The following is a 20,709-nucleotide window of genomic DNA, read 5'->3' as shown; positions in this document are numbered from 1 at the left end:
CCAGCGCCTGCCCCAGCTTGCCAGCCTGGCAGGGCCTGTTCCTGGCCTGGCAGGCGGCACGGGGTGGAGGGGCAAGCAGCTGCCCCAACCTGCCCGGCCCTGCCCGCGGGGCAGCCCCAGAGGGTGCCTGTGCCAGGGTGGGGGGTCCCGCACCCACCCCCGTCCCGTTCCCACGCTGCGACAGGGGGCAGAGAGCTGGGTCGGGGAGGGGCAAAGGCGGGGGACGGGGACACCGCAGAGGGCACACCAGGGAGGGAGACAATGAATGGGGGGCACAGACCCTGTGCCCCGGGGCTGGCACGGAGGACTGGGATGGCACGGGGAGGGGAGGTGTCGGTGTGCCAGGGAGAGAGTCTCCGGTTGTGCCAGGGGTGTGAGACAGACCGGGGGGGGTGACACTGTGCCACTCGTTCCGGGTGTGCGACGCTGCGGTGGCGCGGGGGGGGGGGGGGTGTGACAAAGGGTTCGCTGTGCGCCCCCCCGCCAGCACCGGGGGGGCTCTGCTGCTGTGTCCCCCGCGTGTGACTGAGCACGCGTGGGTGCGCGGCCGCGTCCGGTGCTGCGGGGGGCGGCGATGGGGGGGGTGTGAACCGCATCACCTGCGCGGGGCTGCGGCGGGGACGGGGCGGGGGCAGCGACACGACCGTGCCCCGGTGTGTGCCCGTCCCGGCCGCACGCCGCTGGCACCGCATCCCCGCTGCCGCTCCGGCTCCGGTGCCGTTCCCGGTGCGGCGGGCGGAGGCGGGCAGGTGCCGGTGGCGGAGCCGGGGGCGGCGGCGGGGCGGGGCGGCGGGGCGGGCGCTGGCGGCGGCTCCGTGAGCCGCGCAGCGCGGGGCGGGCCGGTGAACGGCGCAGGGGCCCGAGCCCAACCGGAGCCGAGCGGAGCCGCCGGCCGCCGCCGCCGCCCATGGCCCCCTAAGCCGCCGCCGCCGCCGCGCCCGGGCGGCCATGAAGCCGCTGGAGAAGTTGCTGAAGAAGCCGGGCTCGCACCTGCCCGCCCGCCCCACCGCCGCGCCGGGACCGGGACCGGGGCAGGGATCAGGACCGGGACAGCGGCGGCAGAGCCTGTCGCGTCCGCCCGCCTCCCCCGAGGAACCGGCGGGGCCGGCGGGGCCGCAGCCGGGGGGCGAGGGCCGCTGGCTGGAACTGCGGCCGCCTGAGCTGCCGCTCCGCTCCCCGGAGGATCCATCCCCGGGTGGCGACCGGGACCGGGAGCCACCGAGCCCCGAGCCGCCGCCCGCCGCCCGGTGCTGCTGCGGCTGCGGCCCCGCCGCGCCCGTTCCCCCGGAGCGGCTCCTGGCCGCGCTCCTGGAGCGGCTGCCTGCGGGCGGCGGGCACGGCCGCGGCTGCGGAGCAGGTACCGGCGCTTGGGGCTGGCGAGGCGGCCGCGGCGGGACCCGCGAGGGGGTGGAGGGGCTGCGGGGGGCAGCCGGTGGCGGAGAGCTTCGGCGGGGGGTGCTGGGAGGGGGATGCGGCAATCAGGGGGGCGGGTTGGAGGGGTCTGATGGGCACCGGATCGTTGCCAGGAGGGTGCGCTGGTGGATGCCGGAGTGGGAGATGCCGCACAGGTGGGAGACGCCAGGTGCCCGGTGGTGCGGGTGGCACCGCGGGTGCCCGGTTGGGTTGGCAAGGTCAACGCTGGGTCCTCAGCGAGCCGGGTCGTCCGTGCCAGCGGGGTGGGCAGAGGTGTTGTGCCGTGGGCAGGGATCCCACGGGCATCGCTGCCGGGCACGATGCTGCGGTGAGGGACCTGGCAGGGGCACGGCAGGGGCTTGGCCTGGCAGCGAGCTCGGTGGCGGTGCCAGGCCTGGTGGGGGCCGGGCCGGCCGGGCACCGGCTGCCGCCGCACCGCACGGAGCTGGCAGCCTCCTGGTTTGTTAATCTTTAACATTTTCGTGGAGCTAAAATTAGCCCTGACAGGAGCTGCAGTGGGGGGGAGGGGGCTGAGCAGAGCCCCCCCCCCCCGCTCTGGAACGGGCATCCCAGTGCCCTGGTGCCATCCAACCGCGGTTCTCGAGGTTCTTGTTGTGCCAGGGTGGGTTTGGGTGCAAGGAGCTGGGTGGAAGCCAAGCTGGGTTCTGCAGCCAGCCCCATGCTGGGACATAGGGCAGGGGGGGCACCTGGGGGGGCATCAAGCAGCCCCAGCTCGCTGCCAGCCTCTCACTCCAGGGATGCCCAGAGCCAGGGTGGTGTCGCCCACAGGGACGAGGGAGCCCTTTGGGTAGGAGCAAGATGGAACTGGCAGCACCAGGCCCTGCCTGCACCAACACGCTGCCAGGCCTGGCTCTGCAGTGCCCTGGCTGGCAGGGAAGGGGGGGGTCAGGATCCAGCGTGGGGGGCTGGGGGATCCCCCCAGCCACCCTCTGCCGGTGTGGGAAGCTCTCCCCGCGGTGCCAGGGGTGATGTGGGTGCTGCAGAGGGATGGGAAACTGAGGCAGAGCTGCAGGGGGCTGCAGGGGAGGGGGCGTGAGCAGCTCTGCCGCCTCTGCCCTTCAGGTAGAGCCGGGGGGGGCTGCACCCAGGCCGGGGGGGGGGTCGTGGGGGGCTCGCGGGGCCAGCCTGCGTGCCAGGCTGCTGTGTCCTGCTTTTGGTGGCAGTGTGTCCCCTGTGGGTGCTGTGCCCTGGCACGGTGGTGCCAAGGGAGCCTCAGCCCTCACTTGGCACAGATCCATGGCCGAGTTTATGGCCGGGGCTGGGGGGGTGCTCTGCGAGACCCCTCCCACAGGGGCAGTCCTTGTGCCTCACAAGGGCCCTGTGGGGGCGCTGGGATCCTGCCAGGGTATCCCCGGGGCACGTGGGCACAGCCTGCAGGGCAACCCCCTGGCCGGGGACCAGCTCAGGCTGCAGGGTCGAGGGTTGCCGCGGGGCTGGGCGAGGGAGCGGTGCCCGGACCAAAGGTCGTGGCAGTGCTGGGTGCTGGCACCGCCGGGAACTGCTGCCTGTATCGGCCCCTCGGCTCGCCAGGCCGTGCCAAAACGGCCTCCCCAGAGCTGGTGCCATCTGTACCGACCCAGAGAGTCCAGTCGCGGGCACCAGCTCCCCTGGCACCACGTGCCCCGCGCACGCCTGCCCAGACAGTTGCTGCTGCCACCTGCCCTGGCTGCCAGCCTCGGGGTTTCCCCCTTGTCCCGACCGTGTCCCGGTTTGCCCCCAGCCGGGCACTCACCGGGGTGCCGTGGGCGTGCCAAGGTGTCCCGGGCGTGCCAAGGTGTCCCGGGTGTGCCAAGGTGTCCCGGGTGTGCCGAGGCGTCGCGGCTCAGGTCCCGCCCTGCTGGCGCCGCTGCCCCCGCGCCGGGACCCGGCGGCCCCGCGGGGCTGGGAGCAGGTCCCTGAGTCAGCACCGAGCTCAGCACCAGGCTCAGCACCAGGCTGGGCGTGGGGCTCAGCCCCGGGCTCAGCACAGGTTTGGTGCAGGGCTCAGCACCGGGCTAGGTGTGGGGCTCAGCCCCGGGCTCAGCACAGGTTTGGTGTAGGGCTCAGCACCGGGCTGGGTGTGGGGCTCAGCACCAGGCTCAGCACCGGGCTGGGTGTGGGGCTCAGCACCAGGCTCAGCACCGGGCTGGGTGTGGGGCTCAGCACCGGGCTCAGCGTGGGGCTTGGCACGGTCTGTTCAGTGTGGTGCCAGTGCCACCCCAAGAACTAGCATGGCTCCCATCAGCTGCCCGCTCCACCTGGCACGGGGCCCCTGGGGGTGCTGGCAGGAGCTGCGTGGGGCTCCGTGCCCACGTGTGCCCCTCCTCCTCTCCCCAGAGTCGCTGCTGGACGATGTGGTCCTCACCCACTCACTCTTCCTGCCCACCGAGCGCTTCCTGCAGCAGCTGCACCAGCAATATCCTTGGGGGGCACGGAGGGGCAGCGGGGGGGGGTCCGGGGCGGGCATTGGGGTGCCGTGAGGGTGTGCAGCGAGGAGGGGTGCAACGCTGGGCATGAGGAGGGCACGGGGGTGCAATGAAGGTGGGCACAAGGGTACCGTGAAGGAGGCAGGAGAAGGAGCACGGTAGGGAGGGGTCTGAGGTTGGGCACAGGGAGAGCATGAGGGTGGTACTTGGGTGAACGTGAGGGTGCCACCGGGAGGGCATCAGGGCGGGCATGAGGCTGCCCAAAGCGTGGGCCTGAGGGTGGCACAAGATGGGTATGGGACTGGAAAGAGGATAGACCGTGAGGGGTCAGCGAGGTGCCACGGGATGGGCACATGGGAGCAGGAAGGAGGGAACTGGGGTGCCCGGCGGAGGGGCATGTGGGTGCCACAGGAATGGGGATGTAGGCTGGGTGCAAGGCAGGCAGCGGGGTGCCACCAGGGTGGGGACAAAGACACAAGGGGTGCTGGTGGGTGGCGAGGATCCCTTCTTGCTGTGGCACCTCCTTGACGGTGCCACCTTCGTGCTGGCAGTGGGCAGCCCCCCGGCGCGCTGGGAGGAGGGGGCTGGGCTGCGGCGCAAGCGAGCGGTGCTGGCCGTGCTGCTGCACTTCCTGGAGACCTACAAGGGGCTGCTGCAGGAGGAGGAGAGCGCGGGGAAGGTGATCAAGGTTGGTGTCACCACCCCATGGCCCCCCCCAGGCCCCCGCAGCCCCTCACGCGGAGCCCCTCTCTCCCACCCCCAGGAGCTCTACCTGCTCATCATGAAGGACACTTCGCTCTACCACGACCTGGAGGATGAGATCCTCAAGCTGCACCAGCTCGTGGAGACCGTGGAGCTCAAGTGAGTGGGGGGCCAGGGGGGCCCTGGGGGCCAGGGGACCCTTGGAGTTTCGATGCTCGGAGCGGGGGGGAGGTCTTTAGCAGCCCGCTGGGAGTGGGCAAGGACCCAGCGCGGGGCTCCGGTAGCGCTGCAGGGTGAGGCAGCCAGGGGCACGCCGAGAGCCCTCTGCCTGACCCCGGGCTGGTGCTGCAGGGTGGCCGACGAGACCCCCCCCCCGAACAAGCAGGTGAAGCCTCTCTTCAGGCACTTCCGACGCATCGACTCCTGCCTGCAGACCCGGGTGGCCTTCCGGGGCTCGGACGAGAGTGAGTGCCCTCGGCTGGGGGCTGGGCTGGGTGCCAGGACGCCTTCCGAGTCCGGGAATAGCTGCTGGGTGCCAGGATGGGCGCTGGGTGCCAGAGTCCCCTCCCCGTCCCCCCAGCGGCTGCCCGTTGCTGTGCCAGCTCTGTGCCTCAGTTTCCCCCGCTGGGGAAGGGGGGAGGGGAGTCTGGAGCGCCCCGGGAAGGTGTGAGGGGTGCAGAGCGCCCCTGACGCCCCCCTCCTGCCCCCAGTTTTCTGCCGTGTCTACATGCCCGACCACTCCTACGTCACCATCCGGAGCCGGCTCTCGGCCTCGGTGCAGGACATCCTGGCCTCGGTCACCGAGAAGCTGCAGTACTCGGAGGAGCAGAGCGCCCGGGAGGATGCCCTCATCCTGGTCACCATGGCATCCTCGGGAGGTGCCCGCGGGGCCACGGGGGCGTCGCGGGGGGGGCTTGGTGGGGGGCAGGGTGGGCTCCGCCCAGCGCTGACCCCCCGCCCGCGCTGTGCCCGCAGAGAAAGCTGTGCTGCAGCCCAGCGAGGAGTGCGTCTTCACCACCCTGGGCATCAACAGCCACCTCTTCGCCTGCACCAGGGACACCTTCGACTCGCTGGTGGGCACCACGGAGGGCACATATCCCCCCCCCCCCCCGCTCCTTCCCCGGGGGCTGCGCTGACCCCCGGGGGCGGGAGAGAGAGGCCCCCCCGGGTCGGTCCCCGCGCTGCGGCCCCCTCCTCAGTGCCGCCGCATCCCCGCGCAGGTCCCGCTGCCCGAGGAGATCCAGGTGGTCCCCGGGGACACCGAGATCCACCGCGCCGAGCCGGAGGAGATCGCCAACCACCTCACTGCCTTCCACTGGGAGCTCTTCCGCTGCATCCACGAGGTGGGGGAGGGCCGCGGGGGGGGGGGGGGTCCGAGGGGCTGTGCCGCGGCGGAGGGACCCTGACCCGTCCGCGCGTGTCTGTGTGCCGCCCCCCGCAGCTGGAATTCGTGGATTATGTGTTCCACGGGGAGCGCGGCCGGCGGGAGACAGCCAACCTGGAGCTGCTGCTGCAGCGCTGCAGCGAGGTGCAGCACTGGGTGGGCACCGAGCTGCTGCTCTGCGAGTCGCTGGGCAAGCGTGCCCACCTGCTCAAGAAGCTCATCAAGATCGCTGCCATGTGAGCGCGGGGAGGGGCGGGGGGCTGGCCCCTGCTCGAGGTGGGGGTCCCCTGCTCGAGGTTGGGGTCCCCTGCTCAAGGTGGGGTCCCCTGCTCGAGGTGGGGGTCCCCTGCTCAAGATTAGGGTCCCCTGCTCAAGGTGGGGTCCCCTGCTCGAGGTTGGGGTCCCCTGCTCAAGGTGGGGGTCCCCTGCTCAAGTTTGGGGTCCCCTGCTCGAGGTTGGGGTCCCCTGCTCAAGGTGGGAGTTCCCTTCTCGAAGCTGGGGTCCCCTGCTCGAGGTTGGGGTCCCCTGCCAGCCCCTCACCCTCTGCTCCCTGCAGCTGCAAGCAGAACCAGGACCTGCTCTCCTTCTACGCCATCATCATCGGGCTCAACAACGCTGCCATCAGCCGCCTGCGCCTCACCTGGGAGGTAAGGGGCTCTGGGGTGCTCCTGGACCCCCCCCCGGGTGGCTCTTGGATCCCCCTCAGCTGCTCCTGGCCGCCCCCACCCCCCCTGCGTGTGCTCACCCCGGGCTTGCCTTGCAGAAGCTGCCAGGGAAGTTCAAGAATCTGTTTCGGAAGTTTGAGAACCTGACGGTGAGAGATGCCCTGGCACCCCCTGGGCACCCCCTGGGCACCCCTGGGCCCCCCCTGGGCCCCCCCTGGGCACCCCCTGGGCCCCCCCTGGGCACTGGTGGGCAGGAGGAGTTCTTGTGCCGTCCCAGGGTGTCCTTGCCTCCTCACTCCTGCGGTGGGCACAGTCCCTGTGCCCGTGGCAGCCAGCGTGGTGGGAGGGTCTCCAGGGCAGGCTGGGCAGAGTGCTGGCTCCCATGGGAAGCTGACCCCCACCCCCTGCCCCCTCTGCCCCTCCCCCCCCTCCAGGACCCCTGCAGGAACCACAAAACCTACCGGGAGGTGCTGGCCAAGATGAAGCCTCCTCTCATCCCTTTTGTGCCACTCATCCTCAAAGGTGAGGGGGGGCTGGGGGCTGCCCATACCCCACGTGGGCTGGGGTCTTTCTGCTGCCCCATGGGGGCTCCCCTCACCCCCTGCTCGCCCCCAGATCTGACCTTCCTGCACGAAGGCAGCAAGACCCTCCTGGATGGGCTGGTCAACGTGGAGAAACTGGTGGGTGCCTCTCACAGGGGGGGGAAATGGCCAAGGGACCCCCAGGGGGAGGCCAGGGAGGGGGCTGGGGCCCTCCTGTCCCTGCGGTGAGCTGGGGCAGCCTGGGGTGTGAAGGGTCCCCGGGATGCATTAGAGCCCTAGGGGAGGTCTGTGGTGGTGGAGGTGCAGCAGGGTCCCAGAGGGGACAGTCTTTGGGGCACTGTGGGTCAGGGGGTGCCTGGGGGGCTGGGCAGGGTTTGGGGGGGCTGGGGCTGACATGGAGCTGCTCTGTGCCCCAGCACTGCATCGCTGAGAAGGTGAGGACCATCCGCAAGTACCGGAGCCGCCCCCTCTGTGAGTACCCCGGGGGCTGGGGCAGCTGAGCTCCTGGCTGGGCTGCATCCCTGCACCCCCATCCCCGCACCCCCATCCCCATCCCTGCACCCCCATCCCCATCCCTGCACCCCCACCCCCATCCCTGCATCCCTGCATCCCCACCCCCATCCCTGCACCCCCATCCCCGCACCCCCATCCCCATCCCTGCACCCCCATCCCCATCCCTGCACCCCCATCCCCATCCCTGCATCCCTGCAACCCTGCACCCCCATCCCTGCACCCCCATCCCTGCACCCCCATCCCTGCACCCCCATCCCCATCCCTGCACCCCCATCCCCATCCCTGCATCCCTGCACCCCCAGCCCCATCCCTGCATCTCTGCATCCCTGCATCCCTGCATCCCTTCATCACTCATTCCATTTACCACTGGATCCCTGTTCCTCCATCCCCACATCCCCATCCCTGCATCCCTCCATCTTCATCCCTGCATCATTCCATCCTTTCATCCCTGCATCCCCCTCCCCATAATCCCTTCCTCCATCTCTCGATTCATTGCTGCATCCCCATCTCCCTATCCCTCCATCCCCATCTCCCTATCCCTCCCCCCCCATCTCCCTATCCCTCCATCCCCATCTCCCTATCCCTCCATCCCCATCTCCCTATCCCTCCCCCCCCCCATCCCTCCATCCTCATCCCCATCCCGGGGTCTCGGTGCTGCTGCCCCCCCGGCTGTGCCCCCCAGGCCTGGAGCTGGAGGCGTCCCCGAGCCAGCTGCAGACCAAGGCCTACGTGCGGCAGCTGCGAGTCATCGACAACCAGAACCTGCTCTTTGAGCTCTCCTACAAACTGGAGCCTGGGGGCCAGTGAGGGCCGGGGGGGCCCCCGCCCTGGGGACCCCCAACTCTGCCCGGGGGGCCCGGCCCCCCCCAGCACTGACGCACTTTGGCCAGGGGTCCTGGCCCCCGGGGGGGGGGAGGGTTTGAGGACCCCGGGCACATCACCCTCCCCACCCCCCCCCCCCCCCAGTTCCCCCCTGGCACCCCATTGCCCCCCCCCCAGTCCCTACCCCTGGCTGGGGTGCAGGGACCCCCCCGCCGGGGGTCCATCCCTCTCTTCGCCCCTTCTCTATTTTTGTATGTGCCCCTCTGCCCGCCCCCCTCGCCCCCCGCCCCAGACGTGTATATTTTGTACCGCGCCGTGGCCAGAATTGTACATTTATTTTTTAAGAAAAAGGAGGGAAAAAGGACAAAAAAAAAAGAAAAAAAGAAAGAAATCCCCAAAGAGCTCCAAAAATGCGCGCGGGGGGCGCGGGGGGCGCCGACCCCCAATAAAAGGCTGTCCTGTCGCCGGTGTCCTGCCTGGGAGTGATGTCAGAGCCCTGCGGCTGAGCTCACGGCGGGGCGGGGGGCGGAGGCTCGGGGACCCCCGCGTCCGACCGCGGCGGCGGAGGGTTCGACCCTCCCAAGGTGGCGGCAGAGCGGGCTCACGCCTTGGACCTCTTCAACATGGCGGCCGCCAGGCTTCCACCCGACCTTCCCAACATGGCGACGGGGTGTGGAGCTGGCGACGGCAGCCGGGCTCGGCCGCGGCACTTCCCGCCCGCCGCGGCTGCTTGGCTTTCATCGGGGAATGCCTCCTCGGTAACTCCGCGGTCCCTGCACCCCTCGGGGCGGCCGCCGAGCCGGGCCTTCCCATCGCAGCCGTGACCTTCCCAAAATGGCGGTCCCGCGCCGCTCCTCCCCATTATGGCCGCTCGACCTCCTCAACATGGCGCCGTGCCCGGCCCACATCCGGCCGGGGCGGCGCAGGCGCAGCAGGGGCGGCGGCCGCCATTTTGTTTGGCGGCGGCTGGAGGCCGGACGGGGCCGCGGGGCCGCGCTTCCGGGTGCGGCGGGAGGAGGCCGCGGGCGGCGGTGAGCGCGGGGGCGCCGGGCCGGGGGCTGCGGGGCCAGGGAGGCCTGGGGCGCTGACGCCGGGGCCTCTGCGTGCGGTACGGGGGGACGAGGTGGGCGTGGAGGGCGCAGGGGGCTGCGCGGGGCCCGTGGGCAGCCCGGGGCACGGCGGGGCCAGGGGCCCGGAGCCGCTCCGGGGTCCGTGTGAGGCCTTCGTGGGGAAGGAAGGTCTGTGCTGGGCTCCTGCGGGGTGCGGGAGGGCGGCCGGGCGTGCGCCGGGCTCCGTGCGGGCCGAGGCAGGGTCTGCGGGGCCGGGGGTCCCGGGCCGCGGGGGGGGGGGTCCCGGGCCGCGGCGGGGAGGGGGCCCGGGCCGCGGGGGGCGGCCGCACCGGTGCTGGCAGAGGGCCCTGCGGCAGGCCCGGGCGGAGCCGCTCTCCCCTCTGCTCCTGGCCGCGTCCCGGGACGGTGCCGGTCGCGTTCCGCCCGCGCCCCGCTGCGGCGGCGCCGCCCGGGGGGAGCAGGGAGGGCTCCGGTGGGCGGCTCCGGGGGCGGCCCGGGCCGGGCGGCGGCATCCGGCCGGGCGGCGAAGCGCTGCGGGGGCCGCCGAGCCCTGCCGCCCGCTCCCGGTGAGCGCCGCGGCGGCTGCGCTCCGGGGCCCTCCCCGCTCCGGCGCCGCCTGCCCCGCGCCGCCCCGGCCCTGGGCTCCCGCCTGCCGCGGCGGATCGCTGGGCACGGCCCCGCCGAGCCCCCCCGAGCCGCCCCGAGCCCCGCCGAGCCCCGGGGGGGGCAGGGGCAGAGCTGGGCGCCGCCAGCCGCAGCCTTCGCCGCCCCCCCGGGAGGAGTCAGCAGAACCGGAGCGGCTCAGGGCCTGCCCTTGGAGCCGCTGGGGAGCAGCTCTGTGCCCCCCCCCGCAGCTTGGTGCCCCCAGCTGTGCCCTGAGCTGCCCCCCCCGGCCCTGCCCAGCTGGCACTTGCTGCGGTGCTTGCCCCGGGGGGGTTGGGGCTCTGCAGAGCAAAGCTCAGAGCCAGCCCAGGGTCCCCTGGCAGGGTTCAGCCTGGGAGGCCTCTGCCCTGAGCTGCTCCCTGGGGGGGTCCAGGCCGTGTTGTGCTCCCCCCTCCCCCCCCATCGCCTGCCTGGGCTTGGACCCCGGGGGGGTCTGTGGCTGCCTCCTGCCTGCCCTGCTGCAGGCTGCCCAGCCCCGGGGGCTGCTGTGCAGGGGAGGCACTGGGGTGGCAGCATCCCCAGCCCAGCCAGGGAGGAGGCTTGGCATGGAAGCCACCGTGCTGGGTGCCAGGCTGGGCACAGGCACACCTTTGGCACACTTGGCTGAGGGCAGGACCCTGCCCAGGCCTGGCCTCGGCCCTGCTCTGTCCCTGCCAGGGGGCAGCTGATCCCAGCTGGCTCTGGGCATGCAGCTGAGTGCCCCCAGCTGGCACCTGCCCTGCAGGGCACAGCCAGCCCTGCCCTCCACAGCTCCCTGCTGTGCCCCCCAGGGCTTTGGGCACTGCTGCTGTGGCTGAGCCCTCCCCTCCCCCACCCTGAGAGGCTCTGCAGCCCTGTGTGGCAGTGGCTGTGGGCAGGGGGCTGGCACAGGGCTGGCACAGCCACATTCCCCTGCTGGAAGGCAGAGGCAGAGCCTTCCCCCATGGCTGCTGTGGGGCTGGCAGCAGAGGCTGCTGTGTGTGCCCTGGGGGTGAGGGGGGGCTGGGTGCAGCAGGTGGCAGTGCCCTGCCCGGTGCCCTCCGGAGCCAGCCTGGCTGCCACCTGTGCCACCCTCCCCCCACCCCCTCTGCTGCCCTCCTCAGTGGGTTGGCTCCAGCTGAGTGCCACAGGCAGCAGCCCTGCGCTGTGCCAGGCTGCCAGGGCCCTGCAGAGTGCCACCCTGCAGAGTGCCACCCTGCTGCTGGTGGCTTTGCTGCCCTGGCTGAGCCAGGTGATGCATGCCAGCCCCCCCCCCATGAGCAGTGCCAAGGTGCCAGGCCATGTGCCAGGGCAGGGTTTGTTTTCAGGGGGTGCTGCTGAGCAGTTGTGGTCCTTGCCTGCCCTGGCACCTGGCTGCTGGGCAGGCAGGGAGGGAGGCAGAGCTGCTGTGCCAGGGCAGTGGAAGCAGAGGTGGCAGGAGGGAAGGGGCAAGGTGCCCTCCTCAGCAGGGGCAGCCCCAGGGGGTGCCAGGAGCTCGGCTGGGGCCTTGCTGCCAGTGCTGAGATGGTTTCCTCATGCCTGGGTTTGAGGAGGGGGAAGCTGAAGCCTGGTGTGGGGATGGGGCAAAGGCAGCAGGAGGGCACCTGGGCCTTGGCATGGTGCTGGGGCTCAGCTGCCACCCTGCTTCCTTGGCTGGGTGCTTGGGGGGGAGGCCTCAGCCTGGGCCCCTGCCTCCCCCCTGCCCAGCTGCCTCCTGCTGCCCAGCCTGGCTCTGCCCTTCCCCTCCCCAGCCATCCCCTGCATGCCCACAGCTCCCTTCAGGGGCTGCAGAGCTGCCCTGGAGCCTTCTGCAGCTGAGCAGCCTCAGCTGCTGCTCCCAGGGAGAGGCTCTGCAGCCCTCTGCTCATCCTCTGTGGCCTCCTCTGGACCCACAGCTGGGCCCAGGGCTGCAGCTGAGGCCTCAGCAGAGCAGAGGGGGCTGGGGGGAGGCTGGTGCCTGGAGGCTGGCAGTGCCAGAGGCCCTCTGCAAGGCTGCTGAGCCTCTGTGCCAGCTCCCATCTGAGGCAGCTGCTCCTGGCCCTCTGTGCCAGCTGGGGCTCTGCAGCCAGCCCTTGGCACCTCCCCACCTGAGAGCAGCTGAGTGTGGATCTGACCCTGCAGAGAGCTCACCCTGCCTGGGCTGGGCTTGGCTGCCTTCCCCCTGGCACTGCCTTGGGCACTTCCCTGGGGCTCTGCCCCCTCCCACGGCTGTGGCTGCCACCAGGCCCTTGCCACCTGCTGCCCCAGGAGGCCTCTGCTGGCCCTGGGCTGTGCCAGGCAGCCTGCAGCTGGCTCAGGGAGGCTTCTGCAGCTTTAGGCTCTAGCAGGAGCCCCAGGGGGAGATGCCCCCCAGGGGGAGATGCCCCCCAGGTGCTGGGCATCCTGTGGCAGCTTGGGACCCTGAGCAGGCAGGGCAGGCAGGGCAGCAGGCAGGGCAGGCTGGGCAGCAGGCAGGGCAGGCAGGGCAGCAGGCTGGGCAGCAGGCAGGGCAGCAGGCTGGGCAGGCAGGGCAGCAGGCAGGGCAGCAGGGCTGGGCAGCAGGGCTGGGCAGGCAGGGCAGCAGGCAGGGCAGCAGGCTGGGCAGCAGGGCTGGGCAGGCAGGGCAGCAGGCAGGGCAGCAGGCAGGGCAGGCAGAGCCCTGCTGCCAGCAGCAGAGGGGTGGCAAAGGGCAGCAGGCAGGGCAGGCAGGGCAGCAGGCAGGGCAGCAGGCAGGGCAGCAGGCAGGGGGGCAGGCAGGGCGGCAGGCAGGGCAGGCTGGGCAGCAGGCAGGGCAGGCAGGGCAGCAGGCTGGGCAGCAGGCTGGGCAGGCAGGGCAGCAGGCAGGGCAGCAGGCAGGGGGGCAGGCAGGGCGGCAGGCAGGGCAGGCTGGGCAGCAGGCAGGGCAGCAGGCAGGGCAGCAGGGCTGGGCAGGCTGGGCAGCAGGCAGGGCAGCAGGCAGGGCAGCAGGGCTGGGCAGGCTGGGCAGCAGGCAGGGCAGCAGGCAGGGGGGCAGGCTGGGCAGCAGGCAGGGCAGGCAGGGCAGCAGGGCTGGGCAGCCTCAGCAGCACAGGGAGGATTCCTGCCAGGAGCCATGGAATGATTTGGGCCGGGAAGGGCCTTGGAAGGTCCAAGCCCCCTGCAGCCAGCAGGCACAGCCCCGACCAGAGCAGGCTGCTCAGAGCCCCAAACCCCCTGGGCTGGGCTGGGGCAGCCCTGGGGCAGCTCCTGCCCCTCGGGGCAGCCTGGGCCGGGCTCTCCCCACCCTCGGTGTCAGAAGTTCCTTCCTCACCTGCCCTGGGTCTCTGCGGCTCAGCCTCCCCGAGGCCCTGCTGGGAAGTGTCCCCAGCTGCCTGCTTGGCCTCCAGGCCCTGGGGGGCCCCCAGAGGGTCTCCCCGGAGCCCTCTCCTCTGCAGGCAGAGGGGGCAGACCCCAGCCGCGGGCAGGGCAGACCCCAGCCGCGGGCAGGGCAGACCCCAGCCGCGGGCAGGGCAGACCCCAGCCGCGGGCAGGGCTGACCCTCCTGGAGGCCCCTGGCCCGGGCAGCGCAGCAGGGGCTCAGGGACCTTAGAGCTGAGCGTTTAGGCCCAGGCAGAGGCTGGCACTGGGTTTAAGCTGGAGCTGGGCCCACAGCCCCTTAAAGGCACAGTCCTCAGGCTGCAGAGCTGCGGGCAGGGGCCGTGGGGCTCCGCCAAGGCTCCGGGTGGGGGCTGGGGGACCCTCGGAGTGTTCTCAAGCACCAACCCCGCCCCCGGAGAGCCCCCGAGGCTGGGGAGAGCCTCCGAGGTCATCGAGGACTTGGAGACCTCTGGTGGCGCCGCCGCCCGTGGGTCCCAGGCAGCAGGGCAGGGAGTGGGCAGAGGAGGAAGAGCCAGAGATGCTCAACCTTCCTCCCCTCCGCCGGCAGGGTCGGGGCCGGCTGCCGGCCGAGCCCTCGGGCTGGCTCTGGGCGAGCAGGGTCGGGCTTGGGAGCCCGGCCTGGGCCCCCTCCGGCTCCGGAGGTTTGTTCCTTGGCAGAGCTCCCTCGGGAAGGCTCTGTCCCGGCCCCGGGACTCGGAGCTGCTCCTGCGGCAGCCGCCGCTGCCGGCCGCGGGTGGCAGCGTGGAGCTGGGCACCGGTGCCCTGCGGAGCCGCGGGCCGGGGCTGGGCACCGCTGCCCCTCTGCAGCCCCGGGCCGGGGCCGGGCACCGCTGCCCTGCGGAGCCCCGGGCCGGGGCCGGGCACCGCTGCCCCTGCGGAACCCCAGGCCGGGGCTGGGCACCGCTGCCCCTCTGCAGCCCCGGGCCGGGGCTGGGCACCGCTGCCCTGCGGAGCCCCGGGCCGGGCACCGCTGCCCTGCGGAGCTGCAGGCTGGAGCTGGGGACCGGCCCCGGCCTCCTGCCCTGCCCCTGGCAGCATCCCGGCTGCAGCCGCCCCGGTTCGCTGTGCGCAGCCTCGGATGTGGCTTGCCGGTGCCTGCCCCTGGGCGAGCCTGGTGTGAGCGCTGCTGGGGAGGGGCTTGCAGAGGCTCCTGGAGCCCTTTCCTGCTCCCCATCCTGCTCAGGGCACCCTGAGCCCCGCCGCAGTTCCTGCGCTTGCCCCCGGGGCAGCTCCCGGCTGGGCTGGCTGCGGTGTGCAGCGCAGCGCCTGGGCTGCGGGGCCGGGGCGCCGCCGGGGGGGTCCTGAGAGGGGCTTTAAGCGGAGCGCTGACCCCAGCGGGCTCAGGAGCTGCTTCCCCTCAGTGCTGCATTGTTCCCTGCCAGGCGGGGGCCGTGCTCTGCCTTGTGCCCGGCGCTGGAAGCAGCTCCTGCGCCTCCCGCCGCAGCCAGCGGGAGGTGTCCGTCCGAGAGCGGCTCGGAGCTGTTCCTGCCCCCTCCCCTCCCTCTGCCACCTCTCCCTTCCCAGCTTCCTTTCCCTCCTGGCTCGGCACGGGGGGAGGCAGGGAAGCCTGGGGGCTCTCCTGGGATGAGCTCTTCCTCGCTGCTGAGGGAAAGGTCTCCTCCGGCCCGAAGCTGCTGAAGGCTGCAGTGGCTCTGGGGCTCCCGTGTCGGGGGGGGGTTGTGTGTGTGTGTGTGTGGAGCTCATCCCCGGGGCGCTCTGGTGTTCCAACTGCATTGTCGGTGCCCGTGGGTCGTGAATAATGCAGAGTGAACGCCTGAGTCCCGCGGGGCTGCGCCGTGGCTGTCTGTCTGTCTGTCTGTCTGCACGCAGGGCTGCACCGGCTCCCCCAGACGCTGCAAATGGAGCTGGCAGCTTCCTTCTCCTAAAGCATGCTGATATGATTTTAAAAGCCTGAGTGACCTTAAATCCTGCCCCGGCTGTCTCGCAGCATAAATTATTGATGTGGCCTCTTCGGCGCTGCCGAAAGCTCCTCGGGAGGGCAGCGCGAACGGCAGGCTCGGCGGGGCCGGGGCCGAGCCGAGCCGAGCCGAGCCGGCAGCGGCGGCCGAGGGCTCGGATGGGAAGAGGTTGGGGAGATAAAGGCAGCCTGCGAGGCGGGGGCGGGAGGGGAGGGCGTTCGAGAGGTCCGGCCTTGGGAAGCCGTCCCCAAACCGGTGCGGCCGCATTCTGCAGCCGACATCAGAGGGCTGGAAATTCCTCTTGATCTGCAGTTCAAAGCCGCTGCCTCCCCGAGGACTGAAGCTCTTCATCTCGGGCTTGCAAATGCGGGCTCGCCGCGGCAGCCCCAGCCCGGCGACGCGCAGGTCCCCCCCCGGCAGCCAGGCAGCCGCGGGCGCTGAAGGTCACTGCTGCCTGTCCTGCTCAGCAGCCAGCAAACCAAGGGCAGAGCCCGGGCAGGGCTGAGCAGAGCCCGGGGAGGGCTGAGCAGAGCCCGGGGAGGGCTGAGCAGGACCCCGGGCAGGGCTGAGCAGGACCCCGGGCAGGGCTGAGCAGGGCCCGGGCAGGGCTGAGCAGGACCCCGGGCAGGGCTGAGCAGGGCCCGGGGAGGGCTGAGCAGAGCTCGGGGAGGGCTGAGCAGAGCCCGGGCAGGGCTGAGCAGGACCCCGGGCAGGGCTGAGCAGGACCCGGGCAGGGCTGAGCAGGACCCCGGGCAGGGCTGAGCAGGGCCCGGGGAGGGCTGAGCAGGACCCCGGGCAGGGCTGAGCAGGACCCGGGGAGGGCTGAGCAGAGCCCGGGGAGGGCTGAGCAGGACCCCGGGCAGGGCTGAGCAGAGCCCGGGGAGGGCTGAGCAGGACCCCGGGCAGGGCTGCGCAGAGCCCGGGGAGGGCTGAGCAGGACCCCGGGGAGGGCTGAGCAGGACCCGGGGAGGGCTGAGCAGGACCCCGGGGAGGGCTGAGCAGGACCCCGGGCAGGGCTGAGCAGGACCCGGGGAGGGCTGAGCAGGACCCCGGGCAGGGCTGGGCAGAGCCCGGGGAGGGCTGAGCAGAGCCCCGGGGAGGGCTGAGCAGGACCCCGGGCAGGGCTGAGCAGAGCCCGGGCAGGGCTGAGCAGGACCCCGGGCAGGGCTGAGCAGGACCCCGGGCAGGGCTGAGCAGAGCCCGGGGAGGGCTGAGCAGGACCCGGGGAGGGCTGAGCAGGACCCGGGCAGGGCTGAGCAGAGCCCGGGGAGGGCTGAGCAGGACCCCGGGCAGGGCTGAGCAGAGCCCGGGCAGGGCTGAGCAGACCCCGAGCAGGGCTGAGCAGGACCCCGGGCAGGGCTGAGCAGGACCCGGGCAGGGCTGAGCAGACCCCGGGCAGGGCTGAGCAGACCCCGGGCTGCTGGCTGGCTGCAGCAGGCTTCTCGTTTCCCCTTGTGGCAAACGGGGACTTGAGAAATGCCTGGAAAAGGGGGGAGGGGGTGCGTGTAGCTGTGTCCTGGCTGACTCGGGTGGCTTGTGGCAGAGCTGGGGGTGCTGAGTGGGACGGCCTCGGGGCTGCACAGGGTTTGCAGCCCGGGACCGGCAGCGCCGGCTGGAAGGGCCGCAGGAGCGCCCCGCGGTGCTGCGGAGCTGGTGGAGCAGCAGCAGCTTCCCGCAGCATCACCTCGGCTCCAGTGACCTCTATCTCTCGCTCTCTCTCCCCTCCAGAGCGAGAGCTTTTCACACGTTGCCTTCCTCCCGGGTTTCTCACAGCTTCCTCGGGGCTTGGTTTGGGTTTCTCAGGGCGCGGAGCAGCCGCGGTGCGGAGCTGCCCCTGCCGGCGCCGCCGCCGCTTTGATCCGGCCAGGGCGGCTCCGGCGGCTCCGCTCAGCTCTTCCCGAGCCCTCCTCCCTGTGCCGCGGCCCGGGGAGCTCCCCGGGGCTCAGATCCGGCTGGGTGGAAGGATCCCTGGTAACCAGGCACAAAGGGGAGGGAGCCGGGGGGGGGGAGCAGCGTTGTTTCCACGGGCAGGGTTTCCGCCAGGCATGCCCCAGACACCAGGGGCTGGGAGAGCCCTCCGGGGGGGTTACTTCCTGGAGGATTTAGTTTGTGTCTCCCTAACCTCTCTCAGCAGCATGAAAGATGTGGGCTGTGAGCTTTGTTGCAGGGACAGCCTTGGAGCCCTCCCAGCCGGGGCTCCCCCAGCTGCCCTGCTGCTGGGAGCTGCTCAGCAGGCACCGTGTGCTGGCTTGGCTGCTCCTCCACTTGGGTTGGGGTTTTCTGTTTCCCCCCTTCTTTCAATGTGACCTTTGCTGTTAATCCCCACCCTGAGCAGGGCCCTGTGCCTGCAAGGCAGTGAGCTGTTTGTGGGGAGTTCAGCTCTGCTTTATCCCCAAGCTGCTTTAGCTTAAACTCTTCTCTCCCCTCCTCTTGGCTCTTCTAGGTCAGAGCCTTCCCCTGGCTGCAGGTCTGGGTGCAGTGCTGGCTGGAGTGCAGTGTGAGCTGTGGGCAGAGGGTGGCTCATGGCTTGCTTGGTAGCAGTGCCCCTCTCCTGCCCTGCTCTGCTGGCAGCAGGGAGGGTTGGCAGCGCTGCCAGGGGACTGTCCCAGGCTGCTCTGCCTGGTGCAGGGCTTACGTGGGGGGGGGGACACCCAGGGACCTGCTTGCCCTGCACATGGCACTGACTCCTTGCTGGCAGCCTGCAACCCTCTGTCTGACTGTCTGTCTGTCTGTGTGCCAGCCAGGCAGCAGGACCCTGTGGGAGGATGAAAAAGGGCTCCTCTGACCCCCCCCCCAAGTGCTGTCGAGGTGCAGAGCTGGGTGAGAAGCATCCCCCAAGGAGTGAGCAGCTGGAGCAGCAGGGTGGCAGGGAGGTGAAGTGGCAGGGAGCAGAGGTGGTGCCAGGGAGGTGAGGGGGTGGCAGGGAGCAGAGGGGGTGGCAGGGAGGTGATGTGGGTGGCAGGGAGCAGAGGGGGTGGCAGGGAGGTGATGTAGGTGGCAGGGAGCAGAGGGGGTGGCAGGGAGCAGAGGGGGTGGCAGGGAGGCGATGTGGGTGCCAGGGAGCAGAGGGGGTGCCAGGGAGCAGAGGGGGTGCCAGGGAGGCGATGTGAGTGGCAGGGAGCAGAGGGGGTGGCAGGGAGGTGATGTGGGTGCCAGGGAGCAGAGGGGGTGGCAGGGAGCAGAGGGGGTGGCAGGGAGCAGAGGGGGTGCCAGGGAGCAGAGGGGGTGCCAGGGAGGCGATGTGAGTGGCAGGGAGCAGAGGGGGTGGCAGGGAGGCGATATGGGTGGCAGGGAGCAGAGGGGGTGGCAGGGAGCAGAGGGGGTGCCAGGGAGCAGAGGGGGTGGCAGGGAGCAGAGGGGGTGGCAGGGAGGTGATGTGGGTGCCAGGGAGCAGAGGGGGTGGCAGGGAGCAGAGGGGGTGCCAGGGACGCGATGTGAGTGGCAGGGAGCAGAGGTGGCAGCGCTGGCACCGCTCCTGTGCTGGCTCAGGCTGTGACAGGAGAGCCAGGCTGGAGTCTCATTACCTGGCACGTTTCTGGGCTCTCTCTCTGCTAATTCCCTCCTGCTGCTGCTGTTGAGACAGGGTCAGGGCTGTCCTGCCAGGACAGCCTCACGCCGCCCCCCGCGCTGCCCCGGCCCCGCTGCGGGGTGGGAAGGAGTGCAGGGAGCCAGGCTCCTGCTCCAGCAGGTCCTGGCAGCCCAGCCCCTCAGCAGCCCTCTCTGATCTGCCTTTGGTGGGAAGGCTGCAGGCCAGATGGGTTTGCTGGGCTGGGTTCCAGGCTGCAGAGCGTCCTGGGCTGGTGGGGCTGGAGGAGAAGCCGCCAGGCCCTGGCTCTGCTGTGAGGGGGCCCCGAGCTCCATCCGGAGCCAAGCAGCACCACAGGTGTCGGGGGAGGGTGCAGGTGGCACCAGGGGGCTGGAGGTCTCCAGTGGCTTGGAGGACACCAGAGGAGAGAGGAGGGGGCTGCCTTCCCCACCAGGCTGTCTGCAGCTGAGGAGTTTCTTGCTGGGGAGCAGAGCTGCTTTTAATTAAAAGGAGCTGAGCTCTTTCTTCTGCTGAGCCACAGAGGGCTGTGGGTTGCTGGAGGGCAGAGGAGCTGCTGGCACGGCAGGGATGCTGCTGGTCCACTTGTCCTGTTCTCACACCTCTGCCCTGGCTGGCAGGGGGATGGCTGACACCTGGGGACAGACCTGGCCTTGTGCTGGCCTCCACGGGCCACAGCTCAGGAGGTTGTAGCTGGGCCTGCAGGAGGGGGGAGGCCCAGAGGGGGTCTGGGGGTCAGTGCCTGGCACAAACGGTTTCAGAGGCTGTGGGCACCTGGGGGCCAGGGCTGGGTCACAGAGGGACTTTCCCTGCCCTGGTGGGTGGCTCTGTGACCTCTCTGGTCGCCTGCCCTGGAGCTCAGGGATGGGAAGCTGGAAGCTTGAGGTGTGAGGCTGCCCTCTTGGTGTCTTCACCTCTTGGGTGGGGAAGGAAAAGGTTTTCCTGGGGGAGAAGCCCTCCGTGGCCTGCCCCACAGCTGAGCGAGGCCTGCAGTCACCACATTGCTATCCCCTGAGCCAGGAGGGCTCTACCTGTGCTGTCAGAGCCACGAGCCGGCCAGGGCCCTGTGCTGTCCCCTCCCAGTGATTCAGGTTCCTCTTCCTGTCCCTGCTTCCTCTGGGCTCAGTCTCCGGTGCCAGCCGGTGCCAGCCGGTGCTGCCAGGCTCTGCCGAGCCCCACTGGGAGCTGTTGTAGGTGAGCCCTGCCGTGGGGAGCCCTGCCGAGGGGAGCCCTGCCGAGGGGAGCCCTGCCGGGGGGAGCCCTGCCGTGGGGAGCCCTGCCGGGGCTGAGCCCTGCCGAGGCTGAGCCCTGCCGAGGGGAGCCCTGCCGGGGGGAGCCCTGCCGTGGGGAGCCCTGCCGGGGCTGAGCCCTGCCGAGGGGAGCCCTGCCGAGGGGAGCCCTGCCGGGGGGAGCCCTGCCGTGGGGAGCCCTGCCGGGGCTGAGCCCTGCCGAGGGGAGCCCTGCCGAGGGGGAGCCCTGCCGAGGCTGAGCCCTGCCGGGGGGAGCCCTGCCGAGGGGGAGCCCTGCCGAGGGGGAGCCCTGCCGAGGGGGAGCCCTGCCGAGGGGAGCCCTGCCGAGGGGGAGCCCTGCCGAGGGGAGCCCTGCCGGGGCTGAGCCCTGCCGGGGGGAGCCCTGCCGGGGCTGAGCCCTGCCGAGGGGAGCCCTGCCGGGGCTGAGCCCTGCCGGGGCTGAGCCCTGCCGAGGCTGAGCCCTGCCGGGGCTGAGCCCTGCCGAGGCTGAGCCCTGCCGGGG

General features: G+C 71.4%; 1 protein-coding gene across 1 annotated transcript; it reads left to right on the top strand.

Moving 5' to 3' along the window:
• The first annotated feature begins 874 nt into the window (after window positions 1–874).
• On the top strand, window positions 875–8,602 carry RAPGEFL1 (Rap guanine nucleotide exchange factor like 1). The gene is made up of 15 exons (XM_054176740.1): window positions 875–1,357; window positions 3,751–3,829; window positions 4,377–4,527; window positions 4,603–4,700; window positions 4,893–5,005; window positions 5,252–5,419; window positions 5,517–5,614; window positions 5,762–5,884; window positions 5,983–6,161; window positions 6,482–6,572; window positions 6,689–6,739; window positions 7,025–7,112; window positions 7,206–7,270; window positions 7,549–7,603; window positions 8,328–8,602. Exons 1-15 carry the CDS (start codon window positions 949–951, stop codon window positions 8,450–8,452), a joined length of 1,893 nt encoding a protein of 630 aa, XP_054032715.1. The 5' UTR covers window positions 875–948; the 3' UTR covers window positions 8,453–8,602.
• Window positions 8,603–20,709: the final 12,107 nt, after the last annotated feature.

This window comes from Dryobates pubescens, chromosome 36, assembly GCF_014839835.1.
Source record: "Dryobates pubescens isolate bDryPub1 chromosome 36, bDryPub1.pri, whole genome shotgun sequence".
NCBI lineage: Eukaryota > Metazoa > Chordata > Aves > Piciformes > Picidae > Dryobates > Dryobates pubescens.
The sequence above is the reverse complement of the archived record's forward strand: the minus strand, read 5'-3'. Positions and strand labels throughout refer to the sequence as shown.

Excerpts from the sequence above, each read along its gene's own strand:
- RAPGEFL1 (XM_054176740.1), top strand. The coding sequence starts at position 949 with ATGAAGCCGCTGGAGAAGTTGCTGAAGAAGCCGGGCTCGCACCTGCCC. Across the intron at positions 5,420-5,516 it reads CACCATGGCATCCTCGGGAG|AGAAAGCTGTGCTGCAGCCC; the intron begins GTGCCCGCGGGG and ends CTGTGCCCGCAG. Across the intron at positions 7,113-7,205 it reads TGTGCCACTCATCCTCAAAG|ATCTGACCTTCCTGCACGAA; the intron begins GTGAGGGGGGGC and ends GCTCGCCCCCAG.